The 15,080-nt window shown below is 49.1% G+C and overlaps 1 protein-coding gene across 2 annotated transcripts in view; it reads left to right on the forward strand.

Moving 5' to 3' along the window:
- GALNT10 (polypeptide N-acetylgalactosaminyltransferase 10) overlaps positions 1 to 15,080 on the forward strand; it is a 215,968-nt gene that overhangs the window by 174,902 nt on the left and 25,986 nt on the right. For both annotated transcript variants that reach the window (XM_043913369.1, XM_043913370.1), the window contains exons 6-7: positions 3,612 to 3,795; positions 8,409 to 8,526. In XM_043913369.1, coding sequence (XP_043769304.1) covers positions 3,612 to 3,795; positions 8,409 to 8,526 — 302 coding nt within the window. The remainder of the gene's footprint in view (positions 1 to 3,611; positions 3,796 to 8,408; positions 8,527 to 15,080) is intronic.

Below are 15,080 nucleotides of genomic sequence, written 5' to 3' on the forward strand. Positions count from 1 at the left end.
AGGGCAGCAAAGGAGATACAGACATAGAGAACAGACTTGTGGACACAGTGGGGGAAGGAGAGAGTGGGACAAATTGAGAGAGTAGCATTGAAACATATACTCTACCATATGTAAAATAGATAGCTGGTGGGAATTTACTGTATGGTGCAGGGAGCTCGACCCAGTGCTCTGTGATAGCCTAGACAGGAGGAATGAGGTGGGAGATGGAAGGGAGGTTCAAGGAGGAGTGGACGTGTATATAACTATGGCTGATTCATGTTGATGTATGGCAGGAACCAACACTGTATTGTAAAGTAATTATCTTCCAATTAAAAAAGGGAAAAGAAAAAGAAACGGAGGTATATGCTCTCCATAAGAGAAAGCATAGAGAGCAAAGAAGACTCAAGATTAGGACAAGCTTGAGCTTGTATCAGAATCACCTAGAAGATTTGGTAAAACACAGAGTGCTGGGCCCGGCTCCAGAGTTGTCGTTTCGGGAGGTCGGGGTGGGGCCTGAGAAGCTGCATTCCTGACAACCCCTGGGTGATGCCAGTGCTGCTGGTCCAGGGACTACACTTCAGGGAGCACTAGTTAGGCCCCCATTCAGAAGTGAGGACAGAAAGCAAATCCTACACAGATTAATGGAATAGCCCAGCATATTTGTTTCCTAACACAGATCATCATGAAACTTTAGTATGAGATTATTTGCTTCTGGCCCCAAGGGTCCAGGATCCCACTGGGTTAGAATATAACCCAGATTTTTCTGGTAAACTCTTTATTTCATTAAACCTAGAGGTCTAGATCTGCCTCTCATGACTGAAAGAGAACCAAAAAAAAAAAAAAAAAAGCCTCATTCTAAATACCCTAATTTATAGTCGTGAAGGAACATCCCATTTGGTGGGTCATTCAGTGACTCATAAAGAGAATGAAGTGGTAGGCACGATGCTGAGCTTGTGGTCCAAATAGCCTTAACTCTGTTTCTATGGAAATATATGAGGGTAATTTTCATAACCTACAGGCATACATGGAAGAAATATTCTTCCTCTTTTTTTTCCTTTTTCCAATAGAAATGTGAACCAGTGGTGTAGATGTAAAAGTCTGTCCCTGCTAATATGAACAGCTGATATAGCCCACCCTGGCTTTTGTGTCTGAAGCCATAAGCATGCACAGTTCACTCTGCCTTCTTTGGAGAGTAGGCATTTCTGAGCCTGAGAAGGATTTAGCCCTCCCTTCCCCAAAGGAAAGCCACTCTTGATCATCATTTTCTTCATTTCTGTCATCACCATCATCAGCAGCATCATGCTTCTGTAAGTCCCTTATCTTTTTAGGCCACAGCTGTGTTTGAAGGTGACAGTTATATGGTAAAGGAGACACGCCAGGCATTATTATCCACATAGAGCAAATAAGAAAACTGAAGGGCAGAGAGGATGAGGCTCCTGCTTCTCAGCTGCTCTCAGCAATCCTGGGCACAGAGGATGTCAGCAGAGAGGGGGTCACCTGCTGGGCTAAGCCTCTTGGCCATCATCCCACTTGGTCTTCACAGAGACCCCACGTGGTAGTTACTGTCTTCCTCCATTCTGTCAGCCAGGAAACCAGGGTTCAGAGGCACCAGATAACCTTTCCCAAGGTTATACTGTTCATAGGTGGCAAAACCAGGGTTTGAACCTGGGTACCCTATCTCCAGGTGAGGATGGCACCATGGAATGCCGCCTGTCTGATGGTACCACCTTGACCTCACACCTCCCACAATGAGCCAGCATCCAGCAGAGCCTTGTGTCCTCAACCCACACCTTCCCTGGAAGGGAGGTCCCTCGCACAGCCATGAAGAATTAGGGAGGGAAGTGAAAGTCACTCAGTCGTGTCCAACTCTTTGCGACCCCATGGGCTATGCAGTCCATTGAATTCTGCCGGCCAGAATACTAGAGGGGGTAGCCTTTCCCCTCTCCAGGGGATCTTCCCAAACCAGGGACTGAACCCAGGTCTCCTGCATTGTAGGCAAATTCTTAACTAGCTGAGCCACAAGGGAAGCCCAAGAATACTGGAGTGGGTAGCCTATCCCTTCTCCAGTGGATCTTCCAGACCCAGGGATTGAACCGGGGTCTCCTGCATTGCAGGTGGATTCTTTACCAACTGAGCTATCAGGGAAGCCCCTTTAGGGAGAAAGGGCCCTTCCCTAGATCTTTCCCCAGGAAGATTCTTCAGCTTCCTTAAAAATTCCTAGGGAGCCTTCCACAGGGCAGATCCAAGCTCCACCCCAGGAGATCCTGATTCAGTGGGCCTAGGGCAGGGCAGCCCTGGGGGCTTGGGGGAGAACACTTAAACACACCCTGCGTGCTTCTGACACTGTTGGTTCCAGATCTGTTCTTGGGGACACAGTGTCAAAAGCACCATTTTTCAAACTTATGACCATGTGCCACAGTCAGAAATACACTGGGGATATGTCAGTCCATTACACAAATGCACACACTGATGCAGTATGACTGAAATATTTCCAAAACAGTGCTTTCCCTCATCACCTAGAATGCACCCTGATATTCAGTGATTCAGTGTTCTTTTTTCTTCATAACAAATACACACACATACAATTTCATGACCCACCTATGGATTGTGTATTGCAGTTTAGAAAAAGACAAAACATCCGCTTTCTCTCCTGGAAGAAAAATCTCCTGTATAACTCAATGAATGAAGCCTGGGCCCTGGGCAGCTGCCAGCCTACCCTGGCTCTGCCCGACTCCCCATTCCAAGCCTTGAACTTGATCCCTGGCCTAAGCAGCAAGGCACCCCAGCATAGCCCACTTGCCCCTCATAGCAGATCGTCTGCCCCAGTCACTGGCTGTAGTCAGGGCTTCTTGGCAGAAGGCACGCTGAAGTGCAGACAGTGAATTTTATAGAGTCTGCATCTTTCTGGCTTGACAGGGACATAGAGCCATTTTGAGGTTAAGACCCCCATTTGCCACCTTGGATCACCTTGCAGGCAGAATTCCTGCATGGCCGAGGTCCACCAGGCCCTGCTTGCCCTGAGGAGCTCCTGGGATAGTTCTCTCACTCGTCAGTAGTTCTGACTGTTGGAAGAGGTGAACTGGCCTCTCTCGCAAGGACTGTTTGTTTTCTGACGGCAGCCAGGAGGTGTTGGGGAGCTTCAGGGTCAGGCAGTCTGCCATAAGGGGTAAGTGCTGGGGTGCCTCGATGCTGGGCCACAAGTCAAGTTAGGACTTAGAATGGGGAGCCTGGCAGGGCCAGAACAGGGTCCTTCCCAGAAAGAAATTAATCTCTTTTCATAACAGTGCTGAGCATGATGGGCACCTGTGCTAAACATCCTCAAACGTTACTGTGTCCAGTACTCCTGCGACCAGAGCCTCTTCTCCCCATTTCATGGAGGAGCACACTGAGACTTGGAGTGTTATTTATGTTGCCGACCCAGGAACCCATCGTGGATGGCAGGATGGGCTGGGAGCCCTGGTCCATCTTACCTAAAGCTTGCACTCTTTCTTCCTCATGGAGTCTCAAGCTCAAGGATTCAGAGAAATCACCCAGGAAACATGTTAGAAATGTGAATAAGTTGCAGAGCAGGATCATGCACGTAGCTGCTTTCCCATCCAGCCTCCCTAACGGGCATCTCTTGGCTTCTTCAGACCGCATCGCTCGGAACCGCAAGACCATCGTGTGCCCAATGATCGATGTGATTGACCACGATGACTTCCGGTACGAGACGCAGGCGGGGGATGCCATGCGGGGCGCCTTTGACTGGGAGATGTACTATAAGCGGATCCCCATCCCTCCAGAACTGCAGAAAGCTGACCCCAGCGACCCGTTTGAGTAAGTATGAGTTACCCAGGCCAGTCCCAGTGGCTGACCCCAGGGACCCCTAATGCACGCAGAACTCAGGATCGCCACCTCCCCCAAAAGTCCAGTGTAGGGGGGTAGGGCAGATCTCCCCAACCAGAAGCACAATCCCTCCCAGCTTGTCACAGAGCTTTGGCTCATGGACCACCAAGCTGGTCACTTCTTTGCCTACCCCAAGACTGGCAGAGGGGGTGGCAAGCCTAGCGCCCAGTTGTAGTCATCATCATCATCGCTGTCATTGTCATTGTTACCACCATGTTGTTGTTCGGTTGCTAAGCGGTGTCTGACTCTGCAACCCCATGGGCTGCAGCACACCAGGCTTCCCTGTCATTCACCATCTCCTAGAGTCTTTTCAAACTCATATCCATTGAGTCGGTGATGCCATCCAACTGTCTCATCCTCTGTCGCCCCCTCTCCTCCTGCCCTCAATCTTTCCCAGCATCAGAGTCTATTCCAATGAATTGACTCTTCGCATCAAGTGGCCAAAATATTGGAGTTTCAGTTCCAGCATCTGTCCTTCCAGTGAATGTTCAGGGTTGATTTCCTTTAGGATTGACTGGTTTGATCTCTTGCAGTCCAAGGGACTCTCGAGAGTCTTCTCCAGCAGCACAGGTCACCACCATTTACTGCACATTTTCTAAGTGCCAGGTGCAGTGCTGAGCACACTACACGCTGATCCTTTTAACCCCAACAGCCATGTGTAGTAAAAATTATCATCCGTGTTTTCCATGTGGGGACACCAGGGCTCCAGGAGGAGCCTGTCCAGGTCCCACAGCTGTGAAGGGGCAAAGGCTTAATACTGCCTCTGGAGCCAACTTTCCCATCCATCAGTTACAGCCTCTTGGAAGTATCAGGGAAGTAACAGTTTGTCCCCCAGTGGAAGACTGGGAGCACAGGACTGGACCCATCACATCCTGGAATGTGAGCACTGGAGGGAACCACCGGGTCATGGGCTCCAAGCCCTTGCAGAAGAGGAGACCTGGGCCCCAGGGCAGGGAAGGGCTTCCCTGAGCACACTGTGGGCCAGCGGCTAAGCCTGAAACAGAGCCCAGTCCCTCTCTGGGCCCCCAAGCTCCAGAAGGGTCTTTCTGACTGAGGGAATCAGTCAGCTCACCATCCCAGCTGTCACATGAGCCTCTCCAGCTCTCCTGCCAGAGGTGTGGGAAGATCTCTGGGCGTGAAGCCGAAGTCCAGCCTTTCCTGCTGGGTTAGCTTCGTGATCAGTTTCCTAATTATCACGGCAGTAATATACCACAGCTTACTGGTTCATCAAAACAGCACAGATTCATTCCCTTCAAGTTCCAGTGGTCAGAAGTCTGAAAGGGTCCTACTAGACTAAATCACAGCATCGGCTGTGCCCCGTTTCCTTGGGATGCTCCAGGAAGGGACCCATTCCCATGCCCTTTCCAGCTCCCAGAGGCTGCTCTAGAGAACACCTGGATGCTGGGAAACACTGAAGGCAAAAATAAAATAAATCTTTTAAAAATCCAATTTATAAAAAGGAGGGGGAGGAGAAAGAAGTGTGAGGAGAAAGAAGAAAAAGGAGAAGAAAAACCACCACCACCCAAGCTGTCCCTGAGTCCAGTAACACCGGAGTCTCTGGGTGGGGACCCAGCCATCCGCTACTGGGTGATGCTGACACGTGGACAGAGTTGAGCACCACTGGCCCAGATGCTTTCCAAGGGACACTCCATCCTTTGTACCCTCCGATTCCTTCCATAAGTCTCTCTTCTGTCTTGCACCAGAAATCCTGGTCATTTTCTGCACTCTTCCCTACGGTGCCCAGCAAGTGGGCATGCCACAGGCACAGTGCCATGTCATGATATTTGAAAGACACCGACTTCCGTGGCAGCTCATCCACTTACAAACTACATGCCCTTGAGCAGAGCATAGGGCATTTCTGAATTTCAGATTTCTCCTTGTGAAAAGAGGGCTAGTAATAGGGCTTTGTGAGAGCTGGAGATAGCGTTGGTGTGGTGAGTGGCACCCACTGGACGCTCAGGACTGTTGTAATTATTACTGTTGAACATGGCAGGAAACAGACCAGGCTGGAGAAGAGGCCTCCCTCTGGAGTCGAAGCCCTCGAGCATCCAAAATGCCTCACAGCTAATATCCTACCTTTTCCACGGCCCCTGCTGCTGGCATCCACCCAAACTGATATTTTTGTGCTGTCTTAGGTTTGATTTTCCATGAAGCACTGAGTCAGAACCACTCTCTGCCCCTCCAGGCATTACGGCTCCAGCCAGAAAAACCCAAACCCCACAACCTTCATAAGACAGAGGAAAGCTGACACTTACTTTCCTACAGGACTGAATACTTTCTAAACGTAGCAGCAGTGTGAGCTAGGGAGAGTAGCTGTACCTCCTTGTGTAAATGGGGAAGCGGGCTCAGAGAGGTTAAGTCAGTGCTGCCCTGTAGAAATGTAGTGTGACTCACATGTGTGCCTCCTCAAAGCCACACTGAAAAAAGATAAGGAGAAGCAGACAAAATTCATTTTAGTCGTGCACTTTATTTAACCCAGTATGTTTTAAATGTTCTCATTTTAACATGTAGCCCACACTTTGAAATTATTAATGAGATCTTTCCTTTTTCTTCATGATAAGTCTGGGAACTCCAGTGTGTATCTCAATACTGCCAGCACCTCCCAGTTCAGACCGGCCACACATCAAGTGTCAGTAGCCACGTGTGGCCCCCATACTGGGCAGCAGAGGATTCTGGGGTTACACTCTCTGTCCCAGGTACCACCTCCGGTTAGGGAGAGCTGAAGTTGGAGTGAGGGTTTCCTTGTTTCTGGTCCCAGTCCTATTCACTCATCACCTATTTCTGGATTGTTCCTTCCCAAGAGGAAGTAGTGTATTGTAGCCACATGGGGTGTGGCTAGCACAGATTGGAAACTCAAATCCCAGAGGTGCTGCTTTGTAGCTGCAAAGCCTTGAGCACGTCACCTGTCAGTACTCTGGTTTCTGCGTGCATAAAATGGGGTAATGATAACAGAGCCTCATGAGGTCAATGTGAGGAATAAATTCATTTTAGTAATAAATTGGTTCAGTGCAGCAGTGGGCAGATCCGAGCTCTAGGTCTGGGATCCAGGGACTCCCTTCTGAGGGTCCCCTCCTGCGCTGTCCGGGCCCGTCCACTGCAGGAAGCCTGGCAAGGCGGATGGGGCACTTCAGTGCTTTCCTAATCAGCCCACTTCCCTGAGCATGCAGTCCCCAAGGCCAGAGGGTTGTGGAGGCTGCTTCTGCAGTGGTTTTTCTTTATGTGTGTGCATGCCAGGTCGCTCAGTCATGTCTGACTCTTTGTGAGCCCGTGGACTATAGCCTGCCAGGCTTCTCCATCCGTGGGATTTCCCAGACAAGAATACTAGAGTGGTTGCCATTTCCTTCTCCAAGGGATCTCCTTGACCCAGGGATTGAACCTGTCTCCTACATTGGCGGGCAGATTCTTTACCACTGCGCCACCTGGGAAACCCAGTTTTCTTTCTTTTATTTATTTATTTTTTTTTTTTTTTGAGGGTTTGAAGTTGGAGCCAGCACAACCACTCAGAGAGGTTTTCATGCAGTAAATGCTGGTGGCTTCTCTCAGGGGAGGAGCCTGGGGGAGGCCACACCCCATGATTGATCATGTCAGTTCCTGGGCTCATGGTTTTTCCTCCCTTCTCTCTCCCAGCTCCCACTTTGCCCGTACCCACTTCAAATGCCTCCCCTCTGAGCACTCTTCCTCGACTCTTGCCCCAGCTTCTCTCCTCACCCCCAAAACATGGAGACAGAGGTGCCCTCCTTTCCCGTAGCGCTGGTTGCACCTCCCAGAGGCCCTCATTACACCCCACCTGGCTTCTGCACCCTCCCATCCTGAGGTGACCACCCTGCTACACTGACATCCCCTGCAGATTCAGTCTGACCCCAATTTACCTCCAGATTCTTCCAGCATCTGCTCCTCAGCTGGCACTCAATGAATAAACTAATGAGTGAATGAATGAGTGGAGGAATCTTATCCCAGTTTCACTGTAAGAACAAGGACTGTGGCTTCTTCTGTAAACTCTTAGCAGAAAAACATGCCTATGCCTGGGCTTGGAAAGTAAGAATCATCAAATCTTCTTATCCAAAAACACAGAACCTAAGCTCCATCCCCCAGAGATTGTTGTGTAGGTCTGGGGTCAGACCCAGGAAGCTGAATGTGTTTTCATCTCTCTAAGGCATTCTATAGCCTAGACAGGCTTAGAAAGACCTAATCCAGACCATTTAACCAGTGGGAGAACTGGAGATAGAGAGAGAGAGACATGGAGATATATAGAAATATGATGGAGCTACAAGGCCCACAGAGGGAAAACAGTATGATTCCATTCCACAAGTATTCTTATGTGTTAACCATGTGAAGGAATCTGGGGTCCACTGGTTAAAACATAGCATTTATGAAGAAGGAAGAAAGCCAGGGGCTGCACTCAGAGGGATTTGGATTCCCTGCTGGACACGAGGGCTGTGTTGATGGAACAGTGGGAAACGCATCCCTGGGAAACAGCAGCATCCGAGAGCAGGATACACACAGCAGGATGTCCGCTCTTCACACGCACCACCTTCTTCCCGCAGGTCTCCCGTGATGGCTGGTGGACTGTTCGCCGTGGATCGGAAGTGGTTCTGGGAGCTGGGCGGGTATGACCCAGGCTTGGAGATCTGGGGAGGGGAGCAGTACGAGATCTCATTCAAGGTGAGCCAGCCCCCGGAACGCCCCCTGTCCTGGCAGGTTGCCTGCCTAGCAGTGTCTGAGCCTGGGGAGACTGTGGAGGCCTCAGGTTCTGCAGCCCATCTGCTCAATGTTTGCATCGTCCCTTCTTAGATGATAATGTTGGAATAGGACAGGCCTCATTTCCACTAAAGAGATAGTGTGTCACCATTGAGACGCCCAGCACACCAGCAGAGGGGAAGAGAGAGCCAGATAGTCGAACAGGACACACAGGCTGGTGGGAAGCTCTGCTCTGAGAACGATCCCGGGCCTCACAGAGGCCGCCTTGTCCTTAGTGGTTCCTGGCCACCTGTCTCAAGTTTTCCCTTTGTGTCTGTCCCTGCTGGAGTTTGATATACAGAAACCAGGGGCTAAGAGCTCAAGTTGTGGCATCAGAAAAGCCTGGGCTCCAATCCCAACATCACTACTCAGTAGCAGTGTGACTTGGGGCAAGTTAGATTACCTCTCTGAGCTTTCTTTCCTCATGTAAGAGGATAGTAAGGCTACCTACCTTACAGAACGTTTGTGAAGATTAAATGAGATAATATCTAGAAAATGGTTAGCACCCAACCTGGGGACACAGCCACCAGTTAATAACTGGTAGAAATTATTAAAGAGTTGGAGAATAAATATTTACTATAAGCTATTAGACCAATCCATGGGCTGTAGAATCTTCTGATAATGGTAGTAAAGGAGACGATGGTTACTAGTTAACTACACAAACTTCTGAGGCCAACTTCTGCCCCTTTTTATTGGATTTTTTTATTGATCTCAAGTGAAGAATGAAGGCTTTGTCCATCTGTAGGGAAGACTATCTTGTTTTGTGCCCCTGTGGTTGGCTAGGGCCTGCTTCTAACACCCCTGGAACCCTTGGTAAGATATATCCCCAGCCCATGAGGAATGGCCAGCAGCATTACTGGGCTGAGTCCTATGAATGCACAACCCTGATGTCCACCGAGTCTGGCATCTACTTCCTAGGCAAAGGACCATTGTCACACACACAACAGTTAAGGCTTCGGTGCTGGGGTTAGATTGCCTAGGTCAGGTTGTAGCTCTGCTGCTTTGTACCAGCTGTGTGATCTTGGACAAAGAGTCCTTATCCGTCTGAACCTCAGTTTCTACTTCCATAGAATGGGTATAGTGACCCTCTAATCTTCACAGGGTTGTTGAAAGGATTAAATAAGGCTGTTCTTTTTAGGTGCTTCTCAATAAATATCCTGAAATAATGAAATAATAAATAATGAAAAATTATTTTCATTATTGTCATTGTCACTGCCACTGGGTGAGCAGTTCAGAGTGGGGGACATTAATTCTTTGGCCACCTGATGTGAAGAACTGACTCATTGGAAAAGACTCTGATGCTGGGAAAGATTGAAGGCAGGAAGAGAAGGGGATGACAGAGGATGAGATGGTTGGATGGCATCACCGACTCAATGGACATGAGTTTGAGTAAACTGCGGGAGTTGGTGATGGGCAGGAAAGCCTGGCCTGCTGCAGTCCATGGGGTTGCAAAGAGTTGGACACAACTGAGTGACTGAACTGAACTGAGCAAGAAAACAACCTAGAATTCTCCTGAAACATTATTTTGGTTTGAAAAACAGTCTTTTTCCATTTTACCTTCAGATTTCTGAAGTTATCTCCCATAAGGGAGCCAGCCCTTTAAATAAAACTAATATTAAAATCCAGGGGTAACATTAAAAATATTTAGCAATCATGATGGCACCAGCCAGTCAGAGCGATGCCAGCTGTCAAGAAGCATCCATCCACTCTGGTATGCAGCAACTCAGGTGCAGCCTGGATCAGAGCTGGCAGGACCCTGTGCAGAGCACTTCACACGTGTTGTCTTATTTAATCCTTACAACAGCCCTAGGAGGGTGGAATCATTATTATACCTATTTCACAGGGAGGCAAGTGGAGTTCAGACCAAGGTCCCACACAGTTAGAACTAACAGAAGCAGGACATGAACCCAGGCCTACCTGACTGCAGGGTCTGCGCTCTGACCTGCCGTGTTGTACAGGCCTCTGCAGGGACGTGAGAGCGCTTGAGAGGAAAACTAGCCTGAGAGGTTTCTCTGCAATCTCTTACTTCCTTCTCAGTTTTTGCCTCCTCCTGGGGGCAGTTAACCCCCTCTTGGGGTTAATTTACTAGGCGATTCTACAGCCTCTCGGTGAATTGAATTAGTAAGCAGTCTAAGTCAAAAATAGTTTTGCTCTCCCAACCAACTCTGGTCCTTCAGTAGAGGCTGCCCCTTATTGTGTGAATATGTATTGTGAGACTGCGTTCAGAAAAGGAGTGGTGATTGATTAGTGATGTCTGCCATGGGTGCAGGTTTGGTGGGTGATAGCACATATGTCATTTATAATCTCTAGCCCTTGCAATTTAGTTTCCCAAATGCCACATCCTTACAGGTACAGTAGAATCACACATAAGGCATCAGAAGAGTTTTAACTTCACAGTTCCTCAATTTACCAGTTAAACAAACTTAACTTATGAAGTTTGTTTCCAGAAATGGACACATGAGAGTTCTGAGTTCTCACCAGAATATGAACGTCAACAGTATAATAATCTTTGCTTGTTGTATCCCAAGAACCAAAAGGATTGCCCGACAGGGAGAAAGCACTTAATAAATAATTGTTGGTTGACTACTCAGACCAGCTATGTCATTGCCTGAACCAGCCTCCCTGGTCAGAAAGTCCCCCTTCGGAAAGTCCGTGGAGAGTGGTGATGGTAGAGAAAGGAGCACAAAGGAATTTCTAAAACCCAAAATGATCTCATTCTGTGTTTTTCAAAGACCCATCTGATGATGGTCATCAGGCAATCGTGGCAGAACAAATGGCATTCTCCCCCCACAGTTTATTTACAAAAGACTCAGTAATGGGCGATGAGGTCTCTCATCCGGGAGGGGGAGGGAGGCTGGCTCCTGTTTCCATTTGATCCAATTATCTCCTCCACTCTGGAGAGGAAATGAGACTGTGTAAGGAGGTGTCCCCCAGGTCTGGGAGGGAGACCCTTCTCCCTTGGCTTTCTCTCTCAGGCTGTGGAGCTGGCAGCAGCCCCTTTGCCAGCACACTGTCTCCCGGGCAGGCTTGCCCACAGCGGTGAGGGCACAGGGGAGCCCAGTTGTCTGCCTGAAATGCCGGGTGTTCAGTTTCAGCCAGAGCAGGGCATTTACAAAGGGCCAAATTGCCTCTGATTAATCTCTGCTGGGCTCCCTTTTCTTCTTGGTGACAGAGAAGAGAGACTGGTCTGAAAAGCATGAGTGTATTTTCAGAAATTAAGATAAATTGATACATGCCATCAGGGCTGATGGATTAATAATTTGGCTCCAATTTCAGACCAGGCCATCTATCCTGATGGGAAAACCGTAAAAAAGATGTTCCGAAGGCTCTGAAATTTCTAGAAGAGTCATTGACTCTTTTCTTCTTAGTCAACAGCTTTTCTTTATAAAAGGCACAGTCACACTATGAGAGTTCTCCTGCCTGGCAGTTACACTCTTCCCAGTTCTGGTGGTCAGATAACTCTTTAACCCTGTAGCCTGGCCTGCCCCCACCTCCATGAGCTGCTTACCATTCCTTGCTTTCTCTCCACCCTCCTCCCCATTGCATTAGTCTAGACTCTTAGTAACAGATAACCAATATCGTGGTCAAACTGGCTTAAGCAAAAAAAGTCAGAATTGATTGGCCCACACGACTGAAATTCCAGGGTAGATCCTCCAGGTCCAGCTGGAACCAGAGACTAACCCATCTCATCCAGGCTCCATCTCCCTTAGTCCCTCAGCTCTGCTTTCATCTGGGTGACTTCCCTCTCAGGCAGGCTTTCTCTCATGGAAATACCCAGCAGCCCAGTGGGAAGAGTTTCTTTTTCCCCTCATTCCTATAGTAAGTCGCCAAGTCAAGTCTCTGACCTTCTGGTTCTTGCCTATCCCCAAGCAGTGTTCTGACTGGTCAGCTGCTGTCTGAATCTGATCAGTCACATGCCCATCCTGGAGCCAGGAAGGTGGGATGAGCTGGTTCCCCAAAGGAAAGTCTAGGCACTGTGTGCAGAACAGAGGCGGGACATGGCAAACCACAGAGGTCCACCTCACCCAGCCATGTGGGATGCTCGCAAGCCCCAGGATCACATGCTTTGCCATCTTTGGGGGCATGCACTGTTCATTTTTCCTGAAGTGCCCTTCCTTAGTCTGGCCAACCCATACTCATCTTTCTGGGCTCAGCCTGTCTTATGCCTCCTCTCAACCTTAACCTGAGCTCCCTGTGATGATTAGGGGCCACCCCAGGGTCACTTCCAGCGTGTCTCCAAATTCCTCCCAGTGACATGACCCAAAGATTGACCTGTCTCCCCAACTATACTCTGAGCTCCCTGGAGGCAGGGAGGGAGTCTTATTCATCTCTGTACCCTAGTTCCTGGCCCATCATAGGTGTTTTAAATACCTGTTAGTGGCATCAATTCCTATCTGATATCCTTCCTTCATGCTGCCCTTCCCAGACTTACATCTCCATCTTTGGGTACTGGTGGTGTAATGAGAAAGTACTCAGCAAGAAGGCAGAGCACTGGCTTCTCATCTCTGCTACCTCCACCTGGAGACAGGGCCAGTCGCTTAACCTCTCTGGCCCTCCCATCCCGCATGATCCTGATAGAGTTTTCCTTCCTATCCAAGGTAGGCTCAAATAAGATGCTGTAGAGAAAGCCCTTGGCCTTACATGAGCACGAGAGTGGTTCGGATTAGACGTGGTTGGTGGCAGGATGAGCAAGAAGGGGATTGCCCAGCATCCTCAGGAGGCTGAGGTTAGGATGTCTTCAACGCTGAGCTCCTGGAGAAGTGTCCACAGGGCAACGTGGCTGAGCTAGTGTGAGAAGGACATGGGCTTTGGGACAATGAAAGTGGGCATATCTTTTGTTAGCAATTTGGCAAAATCTGTTACATTTCAAAACAAGCACATTCTTTGACCCAAAATTCCACCCTCAGGAGTTTAGCCGAGAGAGACAGAGCAAAGATTGAGGCAGGAGCTATTTGTTGAAGTGTTACTTACCAGAGGGGAAGACTGAAAATGACCTTCAGTGTGAGATCTTAGAGGATACATAAGTTAGAGCACATCCCAGCGGTGAAATATTATATAAAAGAAGTTTGATGTGCCCAAAAGTAAATTTTAAAAGATGTAAAAAATTGCGTGATATATATATAGTCCCATGTTTAGTATTCAAAAATATGACAAATGCAGGGCCCTGGTGGCTCAATGGTAAAGAATCCACCTGCCAATGCAGGGGACACAGCTTCAGTCCCTGGTCCGGGAAGATCCCACATGCTGAAGGACAACTCAGCCTTGTACCACAACTACTTAAGCCCTCACCCCTAGAGCCTGTGCTTCGTAACAGAATCCACTGCAATGAGAAGCCTGCACACCATTATGAAGAGTAGCCCCTCTCCTCGCCACAACTAGAGAAACCGTGCGTGCAGCAACGAAGACCCAGTGTAGCCATAAATGAATAAATATATCTTTTTTTTAAAATGTGACAAATGCAAACAACAACAACAACAAAACCTGAGAAGAGTATCATTACACCAGCTAATGTTTACTGAGCACTCATAACATCGCGTGGTTGGAGCGGGGTTTTCAGCCCTGTCCTCTGACTTCAGACCGAGCCTCTGCCGTGCTGTCCTCTGACCCATGGTGCCTTGAAAGTTTCTCACCCCCTTGGGGCATCTAGGGTGGAAGGGCTGCAGTGAGGCTGTCCCTTCCTATCCATGTGTTTCTGTAGCATTGAATGTGTTCATCATCACACATATCACTTCTAGAAACAGGAGAGAAATTAGGTTTAACAATAAGGAAAAACTGTTATTTTTTTCAACCCTCTCGGCCCACCCCTCCCACATACCTCCCAGTGCTTTGTTAGGGCCATTTGCCAGTTCAGGGAGGAGTTTCCCCCAAGTGAGGCCCACAGAGAAGGGAGTCACAGTGAGGAACCCCTAGGGAAGGATGGAGCCCCCTGAGTCCAGGTCTGTTCCAGGAGGCAGAGGCAGCAGCCCCCCGCTCTGGGAGAGTGAGATGGAGACCTCCTGAGGGCCTCTTGGAGCAGGATCAGCTGAGCAAGGGAGTGACAGAGAGCCACACGAGGGGACCAGAGAGAGCCTTGTTCCCAGAGGGAAACCCACACGTCTGAACAGAGGCAGGAGGCCTCAGGGGTGGGGTTTGCTTAGTCCAACGCCAGTCCCAGACTGCCTTGTGCAGATTTAGAAAACTCCCAGACCTTGCTTCCATAGAGCTCACAGCGTCATCAGGAGGATTAAGTGAAACACGGTGTATGAAAAGAAAACAGAACACACAGCAGAAGCTGGTGAGGGGTGGTGGTGCTGTGACCTAATGCCTGAGTGCTGGCAGGTGGCAGAGCCAGGGCCGAACTCCAAATGTCCTGACTCTCAGCCCAGCGCTTATCTCACTCCACCTGGAGGGAGGGGGCAGCCTAGAGCAGGGCCCCAGAAGTCAGAACCAACCCCAAAGGAGTTAAGTTGCCACCTGGGAGGGTGTTTGGGGCCCCCACG

This window comes from Cervus elaphus, chromosome 9 (assembly GCF_910594005.1).
Source record: "Cervus elaphus chromosome 9, mCerEla1.1, whole genome shotgun sequence".
NCBI classification, from domain to species: domain Eukaryota; kingdom Metazoa; phylum Chordata; class Mammalia; order Artiodactyla; family Cervidae; genus Cervus; species Cervus elaphus.